The sequence below is a fragment of the Protopterus annectens genome, chromosome 4.part1, assembly GCF_019279795.1.
Source record: "Protopterus annectens isolate FY-2018-M chromosome 4.part1, PAN1.0, whole genome shotgun sequence".
Taxonomy (NCBI): Eukaryota; Metazoa; Chordata; order Ceratodontiformes; family Protopteridae; genus Protopterus; species Protopterus annectens.
Window position 1 is genome coordinate 469,363,432 of NC_056734.1, and position 24,663 is coordinate 469,388,094.

Consider the following 24,663-nt stretch of genomic DNA (forward strand, 5'->3'; position numbering starts at 1 on the left):
GCATCTTTATCATATCTGCTGTGACCTCATCTGAGCCTGCTGCTTTCCCTGACTTCATCTTCCTTAGTGCTGCTCTTACTTCTTCTAAGGTGGGCTCCTCTTCTTCTCTAATTGTAGGCTGTTTCTGGGGCAGTGCAGCTTCTGTGGGGTTTTCTTCATTCAGAAGTTGCTGGAAATACACCTTCTATCTGCTTTTGGTGTCTTGTGGACTGGTAAGCAGGTTTTTGCTGGCATCCCTTATGAAGGGTGTCTGACAATCTTTATCTTTCTGTCTTTGCCTTGTAACCTGATATAGTTTCTTTGTGCTCCTTACGGAGTCACTTTCCAGAAGTTAGTAGAGTGCCTCTGATGCCCTATTCTTTACTATTGCAACTTCTTTCTTAGCTTACTTGTTAGATAACCAGTAGTCCTTCTTAGCCTGGTCAGTCTTTTCTATCTCCCATTTCTTCCTGCACTCCTTCTTTCTTTTGATGACTTCCTGGACTTCTGTATTCCACCACCAGCTTTCCTTATGTACCTTATTTCCATACCTGGCTCGGCCACATATCTTTTCTCTAGTAATAATACATGCTGTTTTTAGTCTCTGCCATTCCTCTTCAACTCCACCTATTTCCTCCTCTTCTTGGGGTGCTAGAACCTTAAGTAATTCTTTGATCTGCTGTACTTTCTCTCCAGTCAACTTCCAGGTCTTCAGCCTGGTCTCTATTGACCTTAGAGCCTTCTCTGACTACTGCTTGCAGCTGATTTTGGCAACTAATGGTTTATGCTGTGGGCCGACTGTTTGACTGGGGATGACTTTGCAATCATGGATTCTACCCCAGTCCTTTTTCTTTACTATCAGGAAATCTACCTGAGTTGCATGTTGGCTACTCTTGTACATGATCTTGTGACTGTCTCTCTTTCTGAACCATGTGCTGGCTACTATCAAGCTATTTGCCAGAGAGAATTCTAGATTGGCTTCTCCTTTTTTATTCCTGTTACTCCCACCCATGTGGACCCAGGCAGTCCTCATATCCTATTCTGTCTATCCTGGTATATGCATTCAAGTCACCCATTATCAACACCAATTCATGTTGTCCTGGTTTATCTAGCAGGTCCTGCAACTGCTGTCTGAATGCATCCTTTTCCTCACTATTACAACCCTGATGTGAGCATATGCTGAGATTATGAATACTGTCCTATCATTACACTGGAGTCGGATTGCCATGAGTCTGTCATTAATTCTGATTATATCCCTCACATCCTTCTGAAGCCTATCTCCACCACAATTCCTGCACCATTTCTAGCCTGTCCCCCACCTGAGTAGTAGAGTCTGGATCCCAAGCCAAGTGGCTTTGGTACACTGCCCTTCTATCTCATCTCTTGGATACATAGGATGTCCAGCCTCCTCTGTATCACCATGTCATCCACTTCCAAGCTGTGCTCTGTCAGTGAACCTACATCAAACAGAGCAATTCTCAGTTCATGTTTGGCAGGTTGTTTGGTTTTGCGTCCAGCTTTTGCTCAACAGAGCTATCCCAGTTAACCCAGGCTGACCACCTAGACACCAGCCAGCCAGTAGCTTATTGACCATGGGTGCTGGGCTTTATGGCAGGCACACACTGGCAATTAGGGACACATATAGTGCTCCCACCATTAGCAAGTGTCCCTGGCTTGGGTGAGAGTAGGCCGGGTCCTCAACCCACTTATCACTGGTAATTACCCAGGCCCATTTTTTGGCAACATTAGTCAACATGACTGAATCACCTAGAGCCATATATGGATCCAAAAGACAAGAGAGAAAAGGTTGTACATACCTTGGAAGTGCACAGGCAGCTCAGGTACTGCCTTGACAGAACAAAGCCCTTGAGGAATGCTGAACAACTACATTGTCTACTATATGGAGGCTAAGATAGGTCAACTTGTCTCTAAGCAAACTATTGCATGATGGTTGTTCTCTGCTCTTGTTTTTTGTTACACCCAGCATGGTGAATCTCTTTCAGGCAATGTTATGGCTTCATACCTCTCAACTTAAAAATTTAGACAAAGCCTGTCAAAAGAAGTGGACAAAGGTTCCAAATAGGGAGATATCTAAAATATTGCTCTTGTAAACTTAAAAATTTGCTAGAATAATAAGATTTGAATTAGCATATATTTTCTGAATGATTTGAAGTCTGAAACTCAAATGTATGTCATTATTTAGTGACTTCAGTCCTCAGATCATCTCAGTGATTTGACAGAAAACTACAAATTTTATGAGGAATAGATCAAAAATATGAGGCAAAAAAATCTGGAAATTCTGCAAATATCTGGACAGTTGAGGGGTATGTATGGCTCACTTGACAGGGGTCTTATTTCCTTCAATGGCATATTGGAAACAGGTGGAATCTGGAAGCATTATAAAGGCTGGTCCTCTGTTCATACCTTCACAAAGCAGTACAAACTGAATTCCTTTTCATGGTCCGTAGCATACTTTTCTAGGCTACTCTCCAGGGACTCTTGTATCCTTATCTTTTTACCTCCCAGCTAGAGTAAGATTTTGGAAGCTACCCGAAATGTCACTGAGACAGGGGGAATGATGTACATAGTACAGTTATATAAGTCCTTCTTACCTGTAACAGTACATGTTCAAATTCCTCATTGCCTCTGTGACAGCATCCACCAGCCATCCACTTGACTGTGGATTGTTCAGGTGAGTTTCAGCCTCTTTGATCCATTTGCTGTTATTGGATATGCTTTTTATGTGGTATTTGAATTGGCTGCAAATTTACTTGTGCTTGATGATTCTGGCTCCTGGTACATTCCTCTCTTTCTTTACGGAAGTGAAAAAGCATGAGCACTCACTTCCTGCCACATCTGTAGGCTTCCCTCTCAGGATATGCTCAGGCAATTAGCGGTGACAGAAAGAAAGAGAAGGAGGGGGAGTCTGAGCTCTGGAAAACTGGCCAGTACTGGGTTACCTTGGAAGATAACCCAAAATGTGACTGAGACAGTGAAGAATTTGAACAGCTACCATTACAATTAAGTAGGACTAACATAACTGTACATTATTTTATGAATGACTGCTTTAATCTGATTTTTGATTCCTTTTTAATGAAATCTTTCAGTCAGTGAGTTGAACATTATATAATATTTTTCAGCATTTATTTGATTTCATATCATAAAAATATGCATCTAGCTCTGTAGAATGAAGAACATAACTAATATTGTATTGTTTTAATACAGATTTGAGACTTTCATCCCTCACCGCCTTTTCAGGACCTGTGACATCTGGTACAACAGTGTTCAGTGTGTTATCCCAATCTGCCATGTTTCCTCTGTCTTCAACAACACTCTTTGCTACCATTCCAATCTCTACATCAGCGTGCCCTGTAATAAATGTACAAAGTAAGGATTTATTTTATGTATTTAAATATGTGGTTAATTAAAGATTAAAGGGTGCATGTTACAATTTCTGGGAGCACAGGTGTTACTATCTATATTGTGAAATAATGCTAAAAATGTTGGAAAATATACACAAAGTTTGAGGATGCACTCTCATAATATTCCTCTTCTTCTGAAACATATTGACGTCAGAGTTAGTATTTCGATTTACCATGGAGTGTGAGGCCACAGCCTTGAATGTCAGCATGTGCTGGAAAGTGAAACCTACTTCAAAAAGACAGTTCACTTCTATAACCATGATTTTCAGAATTTGCTATATTGAACTTAAAAATGGAGTTTACTTTTCTCAGGGTTGAGACAGAGAGCCAAGACAAATTTATATTTCATATAGCAGAACAATAAATTGCATACATCTCTCTCAACTGTACAGATTTTCACAGAATGTCCACATTTCTGCCTCATACAGTTGGTCCAGTTTTCATAAAATTGTGGTTTTCTGGCAAAGTAGTGGCAAATCATTAAAGATTGATGTTAGAAAATAATGGCAGCCATTTGTGTTTCAGATTTCATACCCTTCAAAAAATTCATGGTAATGCAAAATCTGTTGTTTTATCAACATTTAAGTTTGAAAGAGCAATATTTATAAATTGTCCCTATTTTGGTGTCTTTGTCCCACTTTCATTTATGGATTTGTCCAGATTTCTTGCAGTAAGAGGTTGAGAGGTATGATTACATATCATGTAACAATACATTTACTGAAAGGCAGTATACACTGCAACTAATAATAATGTAATTTGTACCATTAATCAAATAATCAGTAGTGTCATTGTTCAAAAATGTGTTACATCTGCATATTTTATGGTGGTCTGGATTCCAAAACAATTTATACTCGTAGTATGAAACTACACTGAGTTAAGTACCATAGCTGTCTTAGCTGCAGTTCCAGAATAAGGCTTGCCTGTTTCCTGAAGTAATGTGTTCAAACAATGAAGCAAACAAACCTTCATGGTCATCCCTTCCCCAACAGTACAATGCATAGGTTCATAGATTCATAGTTGGTTACTAGGCTTACTATACCCAAAGCTATTTATGCCTAGCCAAGCTTACATCAAAATTACCAAAATATTCCTAATATGTGACAATATACCAAGACATTTTAAGGTTATGATATAGGCTTGTACACATTAAGTCTTCATTGGCTGCCTCTGGGTACTAAACCAAGGGTACATTTGTGATTTCCCATCCATTGGTGTATGCTACATTTGAATAGAGGTTAGAGATGAGCTTCACTTCACATGGATGAGAAGCCTGTTCCAGAGAAGGAGTAATCTTTGAGGCTTCTACTTGTCCCTCCAACACTTCTTGTTTATATTACAGATGAGGTTTAGATCCTTAGAATGGTTATTTCTAATGATATGTGTTTTGCAGATTTGCAACAAATTCATCAATATTGGGTCAGAGGATGCATTGTAGGCTAGGCATAGACTGCGCACAGATGTCTGTAGGAGACCAAGTACAGTGATAATGATTTCAGATGGTCTGCATAGAGCTTTGTATACTTTTTGTGAGGAACTTCTGTGGTCTTTCAAGCTGTGGAAAGTGCCTGGTCAGGTACTTGCTGAAGGGTACACTGCACTCAATAAATGGTCAGATGAGAGCCAAATACAGCAGAATAATGACCTCCTTGGACCTGGGTGCCATGCTCTTACCTATAAATTGTTTCCATGTAGAATAATTTTCTCACAACTGTGGATATATGGTGATCAAATCTCAGGTTATTTTCAACATGGTTTCTCAGATCTCTGAGTAATTCTACTATTATGAGTGTATTATCAGTTTCCTGGGGGTGGCCATCTTTCCAAAGGGTAATATTTTGCATTTTTCACATTGAATTCTGACCATGTCTCTGGACCAAGTTGTTTGTCTGCCATCTTGAATGGTGTGCTTGTCAACATTTCTTGCTTCTGTGACCAATCTGGCAAGTACAAATTCAGACAGTGTCAGAAAGAGACTGTATTCTGTATTACATGCCCCTAGTTTGCTTTAAGAGTTACCCTGAAATGCTGATGGTGTGGGGAAGCATACATTACCCAAGCACAGATTATTTCTGTTCAAAAACTGGCTTGCTAATGTACACACACATAATTTGAGTATCTTTTGTTTACATGTAGTTCTTGCATGTAAAATATTAATCTGTTTTTCTTTCTTTTATAAGTATTTTTCCTTATTTACTTTGTCTTGTTATGAGAATGGGCAATTAAATTTCAGATGTCTTTCCAATGTCTGTTGTTGAAGCTGGGTTATTAAAAAATTAGTGAGACTACTATTTCTTCCTTTCCACTCTCCTAAATTGACTTTGTTATAGCTATATAGGGTACAGCTTGTCCTTGTGTTCATTTAAATCCGACAAATGGAATATTTTTAAAGTACATCTCCTTTCCTCTAGGAAATAAGTTGCACACTTCTGCCTATTTCCTGTTACTGTGCTGTTATAGGCATAGATAAATGGTTGTTATAGAACTCTTTATGATAGTGCCACTCCTCCCCCCATCATCCATGTCCACTGTCATAGAGAGCACACAAACACATAGAGAGGCACTTATATAGAGTCTTGGCTGGTCTTTCACTATCTGCCGTGCTTATATAAGATAAGTAATTTGCATAACATGTAATGGCTGTGCATTGTCTTGTCTTGGCAGTTATTATGAGCAGCAATACTGGATAGGGTAGCATGTTTGGATATTGAGGTTCTTCCCATTTCATATGATAGACTGTGGCTATTTCATAGTTTTTAAATATAGGAAGCAATTACAATTACTTATTTTTACATAAAATTCCTTTATTTATTTATTATTCATTTATTTGATAAACTTCTCTGTAGGTTACACCTCTAGTTCCATTTCAGTCATTAGGCAGGTCAGGGGCATAATGTACAACAATAGTGAAAATATTACAATCCTGGGGGGAAAAGGTTTCAATACAACAGATAACGCATACTTAAGGAAGGTAATAACAAAAGATCAATAAATGTCATATCGTCAACATAATTGCAACACTAAAAGTGCAATAAGTATTCCTGACTATATGGCACAGAGGGAAGAAGCCCAGATTGCGACATATGTGAAAGAGTCACTGGAGGACCCAGGCAGAGAGGCAGAGGAGTAAAGTAGCATGGCCTGCATACATCTCCTAGGGGAAGGGTTTGTACTTTGGAAACCCATAGTAACTGAAACAGCATGACGTTCAATCAAGTCATAAAGTTATCAAAGACTATGTGCTCATCTCAATCACTTTTAATTTGAAATGAATGCATCAGACATATGCTGCAAAAAAATATGTATGCACAGTACTTAGCACTACTTGACAAGATTTGAATTTTCTTCACCAGATTGCACTGAGTCATACTGTCCATAATAACGTTTGGCCTGGCAGCTTTCATCCAGTGCAGATTGTTGCATTTTATCCATTAAACAAGATGAAGACACTGAGGCCACAGTTCCTGGCTCTCACTTTAACATTGTTTCAGAAGTTAGTAGCAGAACTGCTCACATTTAGCTCTGCTCAGGTCCATGGATGAAGCATTTCCCCAAAAGCGCTAATGGTTGACTGAACACAGTGCACCCCTAAGTCTGATAACCAAAGCTTGCAGTCACCCCTGTACTGGACTAAGTAGTCCGAAACAAACAAGAGACTGTCATAGACAATGCTCATGTGGAGTGTAAAAAAATATATCATGCAAAATAAGGTATTATTTGAACTGTTCCAGTGCATCCCACTCATAAATTGCAAATAATTTCAGCAGGAAGTGGAATGAGTACCATTTATAAAGAACTTTTTTGTCACTCATTAGGTATAGTTAAAATTCTAGAAACCTTTAGTGCAACAGGCTAACATTTCTTGCCAGGTCAGTTAATTAAAGAGCCCATATTCAAATCTACAATCCAACCACAACGGTGTTCTTGACCTACTAATTAGAAACATTTCAATTATTTTCAGCCTAAACATTCATATTCCTACTTGTAATAACCATCCTACTATCTCTTTCTAAATCAACAACCAACTTTTCCCATTACATCCAAAGTTTCTCTCATTCAGAAAAACAAATTGACAAGTATAATAACTAAGTTAAATATTAATTCTCTTCTATAGACTTGGCTCTCATACTCTCTTCTCAAGATCCTGATGATCAGGTAAAACTCTTAGATGAGCCCTAATCCAACCTCAAGATATATTCTTTTTATTCACTAAAAGACTAGTCAAACAAAAGACCTTAAGGAGCTCATTAAATTAAGACATGGATCATCACAGACTTGGAAACAAAAACCTTCCCCAAAAGCATGAACTTCTTTACCACTTTACATAATCTTACCAAACAAGTTACTCATAGAAAGTCAACATCCTCCAATCCAAACAGCTCTCCATACTAGGAAAAAATCAACAGATTTATAAGATGTTAACCTACTAACTGGTTATAAAGTCACACACCTAACTATACATCTCCAGATGCCATCCATATTCTAAAACCTTATTTCCTTAAAAATTCATCAATCTCCTTCAAGCCACCACTTCAAACCTCCCTTATCCACTCAGCCACCTCACCTTCCTTCATGCCCCTTTCTACTTTAAAGAGTAACATCTAAATACATTGATAACTTACTTGACCAAATTCTCATGGTTGATCCATCTGGCTCTGATAATCCCAATCCTTGGTTCATACAGAAGAGCAAATACTTTTAGATATCTCCTCTACTCTTCATCTACAGCCTCTTCTGAAACAAAAACATCAAGCCACAGATCTGGAGAATAGCATAGGTTAAACCTCTTCTACAACAGCCAAAACCTGAAAATACACTACACTTTCATCCAATTTCCATTCTCTTTACATTTTGGAAAATTTAGAAAATATCATCTACATTAAACTTGCAAAATATGTCCAACAACACCAGGAAATCTATATGAATACTCCCCCAGTGATTTCTTACTAAACATGAACAAAGCCAATCTTACAGGAGCTCTTACATCTCACCAAGGCCTTTGACCTTATTTACCATACCCTCATTCTTCAAAGCGGATCAAGAATTGACATAACATCAGAATTGGTTCATCCATGTTGGAATCTGCACCACTTAAAAAAGGTGAACCTCAAAGGTCCAGAGTTGCACTCTTACTTTTTACAGTGTTTATTAATAAACTCCTATATGACCTTGAGTATTTAATTTTTATTGTTAAAGCTGTATCTTCCCAATCTGTAATTCCAAAACTAACTAGAAACTGACCCATACACCTTTATGAAATAAATAATAAAGCACAATCTACTATTAAACCCCACCAAATTAAAGGTATGTCCTTTATTACTCAAGATTAACTGGCAAAATCTTCACAATATCTCAGCATCAAAGACATTAACAGTAAAACAATAAAAACTAGGTGTTCGATCACCTAAGCATTCGATCACATAATATAGACCCTTTGAGACAATGGTATAAGATTGCCATATTTGCTGGTAATGTCACTTATACAGCTCATCACTGGGTACTGCTCAAACAGTTGCAGTGGATAGAACTCTCCCACCATATTCACAACTTTTCACTATTCATAATCTTATCAAAAAAAAAATCAAAACTGCCCATCCCTTGTCAATATAATTTGCCCCTACACACCAGTAAGATCTCTACTCTCCGCAGATTAACTCTTATTACAATTAACCAAAACTAACAACTGTGATGGAAACTATCTATATTCTAGATATGTTTCCAGAATCTAGAGTTATACCCCACTTTCTCTTAAGCCAAATGTCTACAATCCTTCAAAACACAACTAAAGTCTCATCTAACATACTTATATCTCAGTCAGTGCTGTTCTCCAGGCTAAAATGCTGGTGAAATATTTTTCCAAACTCAAGCAGCTCCAATACTTTTCATTCTTCTCTCATGCTTTCCCATCACAGTCCTTTTTCTTCTCCTCATCCTTTCTTCCTCTCCCTACCCCATCCACATTATATTTGTTCTTCAGCTACGTTTTTTTCCTCATTTGTATCCTACTTCTGCCCTAGATTGTACTGCACCTTTCATTTTCCTTTCTGCCACTCTTTTTCTGTAGCTTTTACCCTCTATTTTTCCTCTCTGACCTTAGTAGTATCTCAAAGCATAAATGGTGTGTAGCACTGCCTTTCTGATCTCCCAGTTCCATCTGTTCTTGAGATTTAGTTTATAAACCAACTGCTTCTATATTTTTAACAACAAATTCTGTTTATTACTCTCTACTCTTATTTCTTGTACCATCAAGCTTTTATTCCATGTTGTAATTATTGCATTGTGTACTCATCTGCAAAAGCTGCTACATCAGTTATTATTTTTGTAAGACATGTCCATATCAAATGTATCTTTATTTATTGGTTCTGTAAATTCTATATGTTGGAGCTTTCTGCCTGTGCCTCTGCTGAAAAAGGATTATGTACCCAATCAGACTGTCCTGGTAAACAAAAGCAATAAATAAATAAATAAATCTTCACAATATCTCAGCATCAAAGACATTAACAGTAAAACAATAAACACTAAAATATCCTTCAAATACATTGGCAGTTGCTTAACCAAATCCTTGGCATTCATACTCATAAATAAAAACAAAACAAAACAAAAAAAAAAAAACAAAAGCAAAGTTAATACCTTTATCTTTTGGGCAGAAAATAAATCTCTCATTTTCTAACTGCATCAGCCAGAGACTATGTAGGCAAGGAAGTTGTGCTGACTCAACTAGAATATGACCAGGTCATTATAGTGTCATCTTCCATGAAAAAGCATATTCAGACTGTGAAGATATGTGAAGGCTGCCAGCCTAGCCAGACAGAATTTTGTAGATAATTCTGTCATTTGTAAATATTAATATAAGCCACAGGCTTGTTCTCTTAAATGTGAAAAAACTGTATTGGATGTTGAACTGCAAAAATGTAACCATATTGCACTCTTCTGGAGGAAAGCTGATAAGTCAAGCATTGTATAATTGTTTGATCTCAAAACTCGGAGCTGAGATGTCTGGATGAAGGAATTCTTCCTATTGTTTTGAGACTAGAGTTAATTGCTAGATTTTATATATATATATATTGTTTTTAATTGCTGTAGTTTCCTGACCAGGTGTAAGCTTACTAAGAAATGTTAATGTAGAGTTTCTGTTAGACCGGGAAACCAGAGAATTGTTAAGAATGATGTAATCTAAAATGAGTCAGCAGGCTGTATTATCGATTAAAAGGACTTTCTCAGAAACAGAGACAGCTTTTTGGTTTAGTCTTGAGAACATCGACCTCACCAGCACTCTGCCTGTGTCTATATGTAAGTAGGATCATAGACTTTAGCATCACTCTTAGAAAAAGCTAGGAAATAGGAAGATTAGACTAGTTGTTTTCTGTACTGATGTCAGAACTATTCTACTGATTATTTTAAGCATTTCTCTGTGATCTCTGAACTCTTGACTAGCACTGTGTAGTAAGAAGTATTGTCTTGTGTTTCTATTATTTATTATTAAATATTTTTAAACCTTTTGAACTGTGGCTGTTTTGTGTAGAGATAATTACAGCTTTAGATTACATTGCATGTATATAGTGATAGTGGCCAAGCCACTCCAATAAGTCTTAAAAAGTTCTGGTCACACTTACTAATTGGATAATAATATTGCACAGTAATAATTGAACACCCATTGGTAAGGGCCTTTTTAGTACCTGATAAGTAAGGGTCCTGTTGGCAGTGATTACTACCTTATAGCCTGGACAGAAGGGGCACAGCTAGTGAACCTGTGCCTGCCTTCCCCACAAGTGTCTGTGGGATTGTACATAAATCATATCTCAAAGTGTACATGTGTGTGTGTGTGTGTGTGTGTGTGTGTGTGTGTGTGTGTGTGTGTGTGTGTGTGTGTGTGTGTGTCTATGCTACTTGGGCAGGGACACGAAGCACTGGTTGGACAGAGAGAGTGTTAGGAGGAATTGGCTTGGGACCCTGGGTAAGGAACCCACTCTATAGCTGTGCCAGTGGAGAGTCTTATTGGGGATCTGGAGAGAAAAGGCAAAACCAGACCCAGACTGACTGTGATCTCTGTGTACTCTTAAGGGAGATTGTACTTTACTGTGTGTGCATTTGTTATCCTTCCCAGTGTGGACACCACTCACTGTTATTAGTGGTGAGGATTGAGGCTCCCTGATTACTGGGCCAGTGCACATGTGTCACACAGACTACAAATTATCACAAATAAAATGCATTGTTTTATCATAAACTCCCTCTCACAGGATCACCACTGCCTTCCTCTCTTTAAAGTCAACTGGCTACCTATAAAACAAAGATAAAATCTTTTCTTAGGATCTCTTCTTTTGCTGCAGTCTAAAAGATTCACTCATCTTAAACAAACCTCACAGCAAAGACCTCTTCTGCTTTATGTGGAGGGGGAGATCGTTCCATAGAAAAGGTATTCTCTGTGATAAATATGTATCCCTCTGGCTATTATGTTAATACTGCAGAAGACATTGAGGTCACTTGGAGTTTTGACTATGTAATACACCTAACAGAACAGAGTCATTTGAGGGTATATAATCAAGGCAGAGGTAATTTCTGAGTAGCCCATGTGATACCAAAAATAGAGAGAAGGCTTTGAGATGGTCTGCATAGATTTTATGATTTAGACCTTTAATATTTTCATTGAGGATGTATTGTGATCATTCCAGCTGTGATAAATGTTTGGACAGGTACATACAGAGAGGAGTAATGATCAGCCTAATGGATGCTGAGTACAGAGAAACTATTTCATCCATGGATCTGGATGCTATACACTTTGATGTAAGCTGTGTGGTTAAAAAGACATGGTGATCAAAGGGCAATTCATTATCAACATAGGTACCCAGATCTCCAACTGTGGAATCGGTTTTCAGGAGATGTTGGCAATGAGATAGTTAAACAGGGAGTCATGTTTCCTGAAAGATATGATTGTGCATTTCTTGGCATTTATTTTCATACGTTGTTTAAGCATCGACTACTTGACTCACACAGGCCACGTTGTAGGATCCTGTTATCCTCACTGGAGTCTATGATGGTATTTATTTGCAAACTTGTTCATCCACAATCCTTGTATATTAAGCTTGACTTTGGAGAAATAAATTCAGTAAATCACACTATAAAACTCTCAAAACATCTAACATACTAATGATTGGAAAAGGAAAGCAATTTCAGTTTTATGATTTTTACATTAACACCCACCAAACACTAGCCTATAATTTGTCTGAATAGTGGTAATATTATGGAAAGCTTTTTAAAGCTAAGATGTAGGGTTAGGGTTGGTGCAGGAGCAGGGTTAGGGTTAGCATGCATTATTAAGGTGAGCACAGGCACTTTTTTCATTCCTGGACTCGGTCCTTACTAATATAAGACAACTCTGCTCTCCACTTATTGTAACCTCCTACTTGGTCAAATCTGAAATAAAGTCTGTCACATTCACTTTAAGACAGAGGCCAGAAGCATCCACCAATGCCTCAATATTCAGAGACTACACTAAGGTTACTGTAGTAGAACTAGATGATGACCTGACTAAATTCAAAAAACCTGATCCAGTTTAATGATCCTACTGCTTATGCTTATGCACAATCATTTACTGTCAAGTTCTATAACAAAAAAAAAATCATTGCATGCAAAAATAAATCTAACACTCAGGAATCCAAAATGGTCTTACTTAACTAAACAAAGAACTCCAAATCCTAATCAAAGCAACCATAGCCAAATAGAAGGTAAAAATAACCACCTAGAGGAAGGATAACTACAAGGCCTTCTTTAACTTCATTAGAAATATGAGACATAATGCTCAGCAATGCACAAATCTAATAATATATGATATCGCATATTCATACCCAGAGGACGTAGCCAAGCTAACAGACAAATTCAGGTCCAACTTCATTCATCTCTTCTCTCCAATATTCTTATATCAAATACCCACATCTAGCCCCCCCCCCCCCATCAAATCTGCAAAGAATAAATTCTCAAGGCACTATGTAAGGCTAAAAACATTTCATCTTTTGGGCTAAATAACATACCAGGCTGTTTACTGGCTAAACATGAATTGGTGAAACATGAAGTGTCTGACCTCCTGCACACACTATTTAAGATTAGCCACAAAAGAGACACTGTGCCAGACAAATGGAGAAAGCATTTGTCATTCCTTTGCACAAAGCTGTGGCTACAATGGATCCAGGTAATTAGAGGCCCATAAACCTGACCAGTGTCATCTGTAAGGCTATGAGAAAGATCATTATGGAATTAATAAATAGTGATATATGTGACCTACAGACTGTAGACTCAATCCAGTTTAGTTCCATCAAGGACAATTCCAGCTTACTTAATTTGGTTGACTTCTTTGAAAAATCACAGACACAATGGATGAAGGCAAATCATTCCACACTGCACATTGTAGAAAAATTCTCACTGGAAAGCAAACTGGCTTGCAAATAAAACAGAGGATTTAAGGGTGAGTGGCTATACCTCCTCCAAAAGACCTGTCACTAGTGAAGTGCCTCATAGTTCAGTCTTTAGACCAGTTCTGTTTGGAATTTATTTCGTAAGTGGTGGCCAAGTGGTTAGTTTCCCAGAAAACAACTTAATACATAAGTTAAACCAACCATAGTGGAAAAAACAAAATAATACATAAATAAAACCCACCAGAGTGGGGGACTTTGCCCCCTGCACATCCACGAATGTGGAGGAACTGCACCCCCCACCCTGCCCCCACATCTAAATATGCCAACTCCAAGATCTCACTACAGTGGAGACAAGGGCAATGTTTGTCAGTGGTGACCAAGTGGTTAATTTCCTCGACCAAAATACTGAAAGCTCAAAATACTGAATACTCAAAATACTGAAACTCAAAATACTGAAAACACATATTATGCGTAAACTCAGCTTAAACAACATAAATCATAACAATTTCTACCAAATATATGCAGAGGGGGAAGCCCCCTGTGCAATCTTGAGTTGATATATTTAATTAGCAGGGGGGGGTGCAGGGGGGCTTGCCCCCCTGAATATATTTGGTAGAAATTGTTATGATTTATGTTGTTTAAGCTGAGTTTACGCATAATATGTGTTTTAAGTATTTTGAGTTTCAGTATTTTGAGTATTCAGCATTTTGAGCTTTCAGTATTTTGGTTTCAGTGTTTTGAGTTTCAGTATTTTGATATTTCAATGTTATGAAGTGAATCCATGTATATATATATATATATATATATATATATATATATATATATATATATATGTGTGTATGTATATATATATATATATATATATATATATATATATATATATATATACATACAAGCACACACACACACACACACACACATACATACATACATATATATATATATATATATATATATATATATATATATACACACACACACACACACACACACACACACATACATATATATATATATATATATATATATATATATATATATGTGTGTGTGCATGTGTATGTGCCATTTTAAATTTTGTAGAACATTTTTGGGAATATCAGTATAATTTGCTGATGCACTCATGTGAGACCTTTAATTGTGAGTCCTTAAATTGAAAACAATAACATGCAGTTGTTACAGAAGTACAGTAAATCTAAAAATCTAGAAATAGTCACGGAGGTGCCATGTCTTTGTAGAGAATTTGCAACTCACACCCCTGTTGAGATTAGTGCACCGTAGAGTAAGGAAATAGTCAGGGGTACTGCAATCTCAGACTTAACATATATTAACACATATTTGAAGTTTAAATCTCACTTTCTAATGATCACAGATATGGTCTCAGACTGTCAATTAAAACACATTGACATCATCAAATGCATTAAAAATTGTATTATATGATAACCACAACTAGAGAAAATTATTTATAATACCCAATATACTAGGAATCTTACCAAAAATGAAAGATACATAATAAAACAAAACTCTGTATTAGTATACAATTATCAGGTAGTTATATTCTTTGGTTCAGGCTTAATACTTAATAATTCATTTAGACCAGTTGAAAGATATTCCCATAGTCTTCTTTACCAAATCATTTCTTTTTTTTAAAACTTTGTTTCTTGGTCACCTAAACTGTCATCCAATTACCCTTTCTCTAAAAGACAAAGGAAAAATTCTTTCCACTTCTCACAACTTTTGGTGTGTCTAAAAATGCAGGATATTTTTAGCAGTTTTTATTGCATATAAGTGGTCTGTAACTCTAAGAATTCATTTCTTTCTTACTTCCTCAACTTAAAATGCATGCATCAGACTGGCCTATATATGATGACCCTTTTTATTACAACTAAAATGGCCATTAGCTGCAAAGGTTCTGTCCAGCTTTTCTTGCCAGTAGTACTGGTGATTTGACATAAAACAAAACTGTTTATACATGGACAAACAAATATCAGATTAACCTTGATATTTTGATTATCTTTTGATGGCTTTCTTATGCTACTTTCAAATTGAACAATATGTGAATTACAACTTTTTAAAAATATCCAGTTGGACTTAATTGCCTTTTTAGTCATGACATTACCATTTGAGTAATCTAAAAGCATTCTATATTCTTTTTTTATCAACAATGTCCTTCTGACCACTATCCATATGTGTCACCAGATTTATAATACACTGGTACTGCTTTTTTTACTTTCTGTTATCTCTTCTCTAACCTCATTCAATAACTTCACTGGATAACCCCTGATTAAAAACATTTATTTAAAATGATTGTACATGTTTAAAAAGTCATCATTTTGGGAAATTATTCTTGACATACTTTATGAACTACTCTTCTTCATATTCATTTTTAACAATATTACGAAGACACCACTGAAATGTAAGCAATTATTGTTTACTAGCTTTTTTCTAAATATTCTCATTCCACCATCTCATTCAGAACCATCCTTAAAAAGATCTCTATAAAAAATCCTAAATAATGTTAGCATCTACATTCATTTTAAAACTCAATAGTAGATGAGTTGTTTAAAATAGAAAAAGACAATTATTCAGTTGATCAGTAATTTCTCTTGAAATAAAAAGTCTAAAAAAATGAAATAATCTATTATTATATTTACAAAATTCTTATTTTATTAACAGTATTTTCAGTCACCATGTCATAATTAAATTCTTAGGTTGGGGCCATTATAGGGGTCTATTAATTGCTTGTAATACCTTCAATAAAAAAAATAATCAATGTTCAAGTCTAATTCCATTAAAGCTAATATTAAATATTCTGTTTCTCTATTCATTTTTTGTAATCCAGTAACAATCATGGCAGTAAGCCAATGTCTGATTTGAAAAGAATCATTAATGCACTCCTTTAACAATAATAGTTGCAGATACATCTTTTCTTCTTACTGCCACATTCCTTATTTAAAAAAAATGGAAATAATCCTTAATAAATTATCTGACCTCTTTAGTTATTGGATTAAGAAACAACTCCAGAAGCATTGCCAGCAGTTCCATTTTGGAAAATCTCACACTAACATTCAGTTTTGGTAAGCCACAAAATATTGCTGTATTTTCACTAATAAAGCATCAAACCATTTATCATTTATTTTTCCTGCAACGTACAGTTCTGTAGTAAAAATATCAAACATATTATATGCATTAATTATTTCCTGTAAAGTCTCTTATGAAAATGCATATTTTGTCATGTAATAATGTTTTTTCATTGAATATTTATAAGCCATTTTAGTCATCATGACTAGTGCTTAACTGTTATCAGCTTTCATGGATCAAACACTATTATCTTTAATGAAATCATCTCACTTTTTCTTTTTGGACATTGCCAAATTGTGAAACTTACCTTAATAAGTTTATTTAACATATTTCTTATTTCACTTTCAGAAACTGACTCAAAAACTGATACACTAGAACACCTTATTAGACAGAAAGTACTCAGTTTTCTCAAGATATTACTCTGACTTATTATTTTGCTCTGACTTTAGAGAACTGTTTTCAGCCAGAATGATTAAATTCAGTTGACTGGGAAACAATCTAAGAGTGGCAACCATGTACACTAGATCTGCCATTCTATAAGGCACAAATGATTAACCCCTCATTGATACAATGTATTCATTTTCACTAAACCATTTATTGGTCACATTATTAAACAGTAACAAAAAGTCAGTGGATACAGATAAGCCATAAGGTATTAGAACCACCCAGCATTTTGCTGTCTATGTGGTTAATCATTTTGTTAATGACCACCCAAAATAAATATGATTTTAATACTGTGAAAATGGATTAGCAAAAGATACAGTGAAATGAACTGGAGAAAATGTGCATGGACATTTTTAGTTTGATTGTGAACAAACTGGATGGCAAAATGTGCATAATAATGGAAAGTAATTATGGAACAAAAATGTAAGTAAAAATGAAGCTGATGGGGCTATTAATAAGTATGTCAAAAAGGAATGAGGTCAGATTGGGATATTAGTAATGAAAATTTAGATAATATAAGGACGTTACGTGAAACAATATAGAGATATAATAAATCAAAATAGATATAAAATGTTGAAAACAGGTGAACATAGTCGTGAAACTATTAGAGAAGAAACACAAGTAAAAATTAGAATGCTATAGGGCATAGAGAGTGACAGGAAAGAAAATAAAAAAAATAAAAATAAAAATAGTAAAGCATAAAGAAGAGCTTGCTTCCTGTTTCTTTAGATGTAAATAGTTTAAAACATGACTTAGGAAGGATTGTAATACTAAAATGGTACCAAAGTAGAAGTAAGTAATCTGGGACCACGAGCTAAAAATAGAGTTAATGTGCGAGCTAAAAATAGATTTAATATGGTAAAATGGTGTGAGCAGATTTAATAAGGAATAATATGGCTGACACATTAGATTAATAACATTAAAAAAGAGAAATCAATTACAAGCCTTGAGAGGAGAAGAGGTATTATGGCATTTTGATGCAGAAGAAATGAGTTTTGTAGTTATGTTACTGAAAATTAAAGAAATAAAAATGTTGAATGTATGTGTGTATATATATATATATATATATATATATATGTATATATATATATATATGGATCTAGGACGTTTGCTTGAATGAGCAAATGTCCGAATCCATAATCACCGAACACACTTTAACGAAAGTGCTTTTATCGAAAAAGCTCTTTCGTTAAAACGTGTTACTAAAAAAAAAAAACACTACATTAACATTTTAGCAGGAGGCCTTTGCCCCCTGCACCCCCCCCATGTGTGGGGCTGTGCCCCCTCACCCCCCCACTTTAATATTCTCCCTCCGAGACTGCACTACAGTAGGGAAAAGGGAATTTTCCCTTATCCACACCATATTACAGTCTTGGCAACAGGCATACTTATGCGAAAGTGCTTCTTCAGTTAAAATCACTTTCACATAAGTATGCCTGGCTGTTTGTTTGGGTTTTGGACATTTGCTCTTTCAAGACAACGTCCTAGACTCATATATATATATATATATATATATATATATATATATATATGTATATATATATGTATATATATATATATATATATATATATATATATATATTTATATAAAATATATATATATGTGTGTGTGTGTGTGTGAGTGTGTGTGCGTGTGTGCATATGTGTGTATATATATATATATATATATATATATATATATATATATATATATATATATATACATATATATATATATATATATATATATATATATATACACATGTATGTGTGTGTGTGTGTGTGTGTGTGTGTGTATGTTTAGATAGATATATATATATATATATATATATATATATATATGTATATACAGATTCACTTTAGAAGCTCGAAATGCTGAAATATCGAATTTCAATATTTTGAGCCCATAAAGTGGAAACCTGAAAAGAACAAAAACTCAGAAGCACGAAATTCAAAATCTCGCATATCTTGGATATCTGATGTCAACATTGAGTTTTAGGTTAATTATGTGTTTACAGACTGTCAGTAATTTAATATGGAGCACAACTGTCTGGAGGATTTGTGCTGCTTACATATATAGTTGGGTAGCTATTGAAATAAACTGTTCTACATTTTGTGTCCAATATAAAATATACCTAAGGGTGCACAACCTTCTTTCAAATGTTTGTTATTTTCTGTCATGCAACTGTGATCTGCCTTTGTCATATGACAATACCCTCGCACCACTTTGTTTTAAACTTGTATTTCTCTGTGCTTGTTCTCACTATCCTACTGGTACTGGAAGTAGTTATTCTACAATGTTAATTAGTTGTCTAGATTTTTGACTAGATGTAGTTACTTTTCTTTAGCCTTTGTCCAGATTTCTAGTGTCTACTGTTTGAGTGGTATGAGTGTGAGGCACCTACTAGGCACCTACAAGACCCTTGGTAGAGCCCATTCCAGTGATTCAATTATTTGTGAGTTGCTGGAATTGGGTCAGCATTTGTGATATTGGCATTTTGCTGTTCAGCATCAGTGAACAAAATTATATATACATACAAATGTGCACACACACACACACACACACACACACACACACACACACACACACACACACGCACACACACACACACGCACACACACACACTGATAGATATCTGCAAGCTAAATGCATTAAAATCACTTGAGATTAAATAAAATAATGTGTAGAAAAACTGATATTACTGAGGAACATGGTCTAGCACAAATATCAAATGTGATCAAACATTCTTAATTGAAAATGTATGCTTGTTTGAGGAAAACTTTAATTTTGGCTGCCAGAAAAATTACTGCAGTATTTATGAAACATAATACTACATCCAGAATTATCCAGACACATTTAGCTAATGAAGTGAGTGTTATGGTCAAAGGAAAAGTGACTAGTGGAATGCAAAGAATGCATTTAGTAAGGATTTGGATAAAATTTGTCACATTGTGCACTTGTAACATTATCATAAATCATTCTTTCTACACTGTTGTATATTATATTTTACTTTCATCATGCTACCATGACATCTCATTCTTTTTTTTTCAGATCTTGGAGGGATAATAGTCACAGAGAAGTGGAATACCAGCTTTTCCCTAAAGTGGTCAGATAACATTACTTCTACTTGCACCAACTATAATATCACCATACTTCCCAAGGGAACTTTCAGTTGCCAGTTTAATTTCTCCATTAACACCTGCTACTTTTACAGCCTTACACCTGGGCAAACCTACACAGTCCAAATAGCAAGCAGAGGTGTATTGATTCATTCAGTGAATATCACAACAGGTAACTCCTTCCATAAACTGTATACCTTAAAAACAACTTGAAACTGATTCACGTGTATGAATGATACACAGATATATTATAGAAGATGTTGAATATAAAAGTTTCTTGCTATTTGTATCCCAAATCCATGGGTATTAGTTTAATAGCCTTGTATCATGATCAAGTGAAAATATATTTAATATTTCTAACTAATTGTCACTGTTGATGTTGTGATGATTGTCACTGTTGAAAGTGACACCCTGACCCCATGTGCAAAATGGGAAAAAGTTTTGAGGATGGATGGATTTCTAACTGATATGACAAACATGAGGAAGGGTGTTATATGCAAAATGCAGTAAAACATAGTTATGGGCCTATAACATTTCCAATGCACTCTTCATGAAACAGAACAGAAGACAACAATGTCATTTTGAAGATAGTAACTTTTTTAAAGAAAGTGTTTATTAATTTAACATATTTACAGTATATACACAGAAAGGAAGAAATTCAACATCACATACTGTTATACAATGTTAGGAACACATTTAATCATCAAGGTAATCTTATGCATCTAACACATTATGGGTCTTGGTATTTCAATAGCAACATTTCAAGGCTATACCAAAAACTAAAATTCTTAGTATGATTTACAGATCTTATCCTGATCACTTCTTTTTAAGTTTTACCTAGTAATGTTTCGAAATTTAAAAATTCTTTCAATGTAGGAAATAGAGTCAATTTCCACTTTTTGTAATAACTTTTCTAGCTACTGTCAAAAGACTCCAAAACCTTTTTGTTTGTTTTTTTACAGAGAGGAAGTGGAACATTCATTGGTATTATTGATCTTGTTAAAGAATAATTATTGGATCAAATCCTCTTAAAAATAATACTTATCTCTTCCCAATATACATTTAATTTGGTGCAATCCATAAACATGTGTGTCCAATCAGCTTTTACATCTTTACTATACCTACAACAGATGGAAGAAGTAATTTTACTAAACTTAGAAATTTTATAGGGAGTAACAAACATTCTATGTTTATATTTCCACATACAATCTTCCACTATAAACTTAAAGAAATTTGACTAAATAATTTAAATAACAATTTTTTATTCTTGCCATCTACTGTGTCACTCAATTCACTACAATCTAAAAAGTTCCAGAATTTTGCATCAGAATTATTATTATTATTTATAATTAACTTATATAACTTCGACAAGCTTTCTTTCTGTGTCAATTTACCTTTGACGATAGCATTCATATAATGGGGGAATAGTGTTGTCTACTTCTTCACTCACATTATCTACAAATTCACTTAATTTCTTACTGATGAATAATATTAACTGGTCAACAGATTAATCCAACTTATAATTTTTCATTAAATATTCTGTTGACTTAGCTTTTCCTTTTTCGAAGCAATCAGACCATAATACTAATCAATTCCTTTTTAGTAAATTCATTTTACATTGTTCTGAGTTTCATTAAATCTAACAGTGTGTGCAATGGGAAAGCACAAAAATGTCCATTTTGATATTAATGGAGTTTTGAAAACATATTTCTTAACTGGTTTAAGAATTAATTTCATATATGCAGAGTCTAAAGGCTGAAAATAATTTCATTCTAAGGTAAATTTTATCACCCAAATGAAAGAATTGTTATGTTTCTAATTTGTCATCATTTGATAAACTTATAAGAATTTAGTAAAATATGTTCCTGATTGATTTTATATTGACTAGTGTAAACTGAGTCTATCTAAAGTACAATAGAGTTAAAATTTACAGCAATAGAATATGATTCTACATGGGGAAGTTAACAGAAGTTAATACTATCATATTCCCATAATCTAATATGATTTCTATAAATAATTCTCAGCTTTTTAGGATACCATAAGAGTGAAGTTAACATTTTTGTCCGGTATTAAAGCTATTGAATGCCATATGTATATAATCTTGGGTTTAAAATTGTTTTAATAAGCACATACCTGTCTTCAAAAGTAAAAAAAAATAAAATAAAAATAAACATTCATTCCATTTTTTAATAAGAAGTAACACATCTTCAATTATTTTTTTCAAAATTATTATTAATAATCTTACTCACATCCTAATAGATTTTATTCCTAATATTTTAGTTCTTTTCCATTCCAATTATATTTATATTTATCTTTAAGCTTACTATCTAGTAATTGATTTATTATTAAAGGTTCAGTTTTGTTATTATTAAATTTCAGCAGTGATACTCATTGAAACCTTTGAATTTTGCATCTGTTTCTTCAGCTGAATAATTTAAATCTCCTAGAGATAGTAAAATATCATCTGAAAAAAATTTGTATTTTAGATTGACAATACTTGTTAATTGAGATTCCATTAATTTTTAATCGCTTCTTATACTGTTAGCTAAGGGTTTGATAACTAATGCAAATAGTCGAGGGAACAAGGGTCACCCTTGCTTTATGCCTTTGTTTAGGGTGAATCCTTGAGAAATTTAACATCCAATTTTAATATATGGTTTAGAGTCTCTATACAGGTTTTTAAATATTCCAATAAATTGTTCTGGAAATGCAAATGCTTCTAAAGTTTTAAACAAGTAGTTCCAATCTATAGAATCTAAATCTCTCTTGATATCTAAGCTAATTAGGACCATTTTCTTCTTCATTCCTTTTGATAAATCTAAGATAATTACTACCCTTTTTATATTATCAAACATTAATCTTTTGACTATAAATTTCCTGTTTGATATGCATTAATTAATCTATTTTAGGTCTTAATCTTGTAGCAAAAATAGAAATAAATATTTCATAGTTGACACTGAATAATGAAATAGGTCTATATGAGGAAACTAACATTATCCTTTCCTTAAGTATAAGTGAGATTACAGAAAATTTATATGAGGGAGGAATTATTTTGTCAATCTGAATTGCCCTGAAAATGTCACTGAGTAATTCTAAAATATTAAAGAGAAGCAAACTATATAATTTCATAATTAAACCGTCTAACCCTGGAGCTTTACTATTTTTAACTTTTTTTAAAGCTTGTTTAACTTCTATTAGGGTAATAGGCTTATTCAACAATAATATTTGTTAGTCATTAAGTTTATTTGTAACATTTTTTAAATTCTTGTCAATTTTGCAATCATCTGGATTATTATTTTTATATTTATTAAGATCCCTATGGAATTTAAAAAAAATATTAGGAATTTTCTCTATATCTGAAGAAAGCTTATTAGTGTGAGGATTTTGGATATTATTGATTTATGCCTTTTGCTTAACATCTTACTTCTATTAGCTAATCTATATAGATTTTTGCAGTCATTGAGTAACTGTGCAATGTTATTTGTTTTTAAGTTGTCTCCACTGTATGCATCCAAACTGTTGGATGTTTTGTCACTAATTTTTAATGACTTCAGTATTTTTTAATTTCTTTGTTTTTTTTTTTGTTTTTTTTGTTCAAACCTTACTGTTATTGTGTATTTCATTGTGTATTTAAACAACTCTTTATCCCACTATTTCCTTTTATTACTAGCCCATTTTCCCATTCTATCTTTAATGTGCTTTTTAAAGAATTCCATAGTATGACATTACTATCCTATTATCACTCAAAGACATAAAGTCTTGATTTGCTCTTTAAGATAACTCTTAAAATCTTTTAATTTCATCATATTTTCTGGGATTCTATAAATAATCTGAAATATCATTATATCCAATAATATATTAATAATCACTACACTATGATCAGATAAAGGTCAAGGAATAATTTTAAACTAATTCACTTTATTCAATAAATCTGTGAAGGCATAAATAGTTTGTGTTCCATGTGCATAAGAATAATGAGTGAAAAAAACTGACTTATCTTCAGTTTGTACTATTAAATCAACTACATTATTATTACTAATCCATCTATTTAGTGCTTTAGCTGATGCAAGAATTTTAGTTTTCTTTTCTTCACAAGTATCTTCTATACTAGATATGAAGTTAAATTCCATTGCCAAAATTAAACTTCCCTTCCAATAACTTTGTAGAAACTTTGAGTGGTCTTTACCCACTCATGCACCTGCTCCAAGGATCCAGTACAAATTAGCTAGTGTATAGCG

At 34.2% G+C, this 24,663-nt stretch overlaps 1 protein-coding gene across 1 annotated transcript in view; it reads left to right on the forward strand.

The window, feature by feature from the left end:
• The first annotated feature begins 3,203 nt into the window (after window positions 1–3,203).
• The window catches only part of LOC122801232 (mucin-like protein), a 468,953-nt gene continuing 447,493 nt past the window's right edge, over window positions 3,204–24,663 (forward strand). The window contains exons 1-2 of the mRNA XM_044070784.1: window positions 3,204–3,366; window positions 20,358–20,597. Of these exons, the coding sequence (XP_043926719.1) occupies window positions 3,288–3,366; window positions 20,358–20,597 (319 nt within the window). The 5' untranslated portion in view covers window positions 3,204–3,287. The remainder of the gene's footprint in view (window positions 3,367–20,357; window positions 20,598–24,663) is intronic.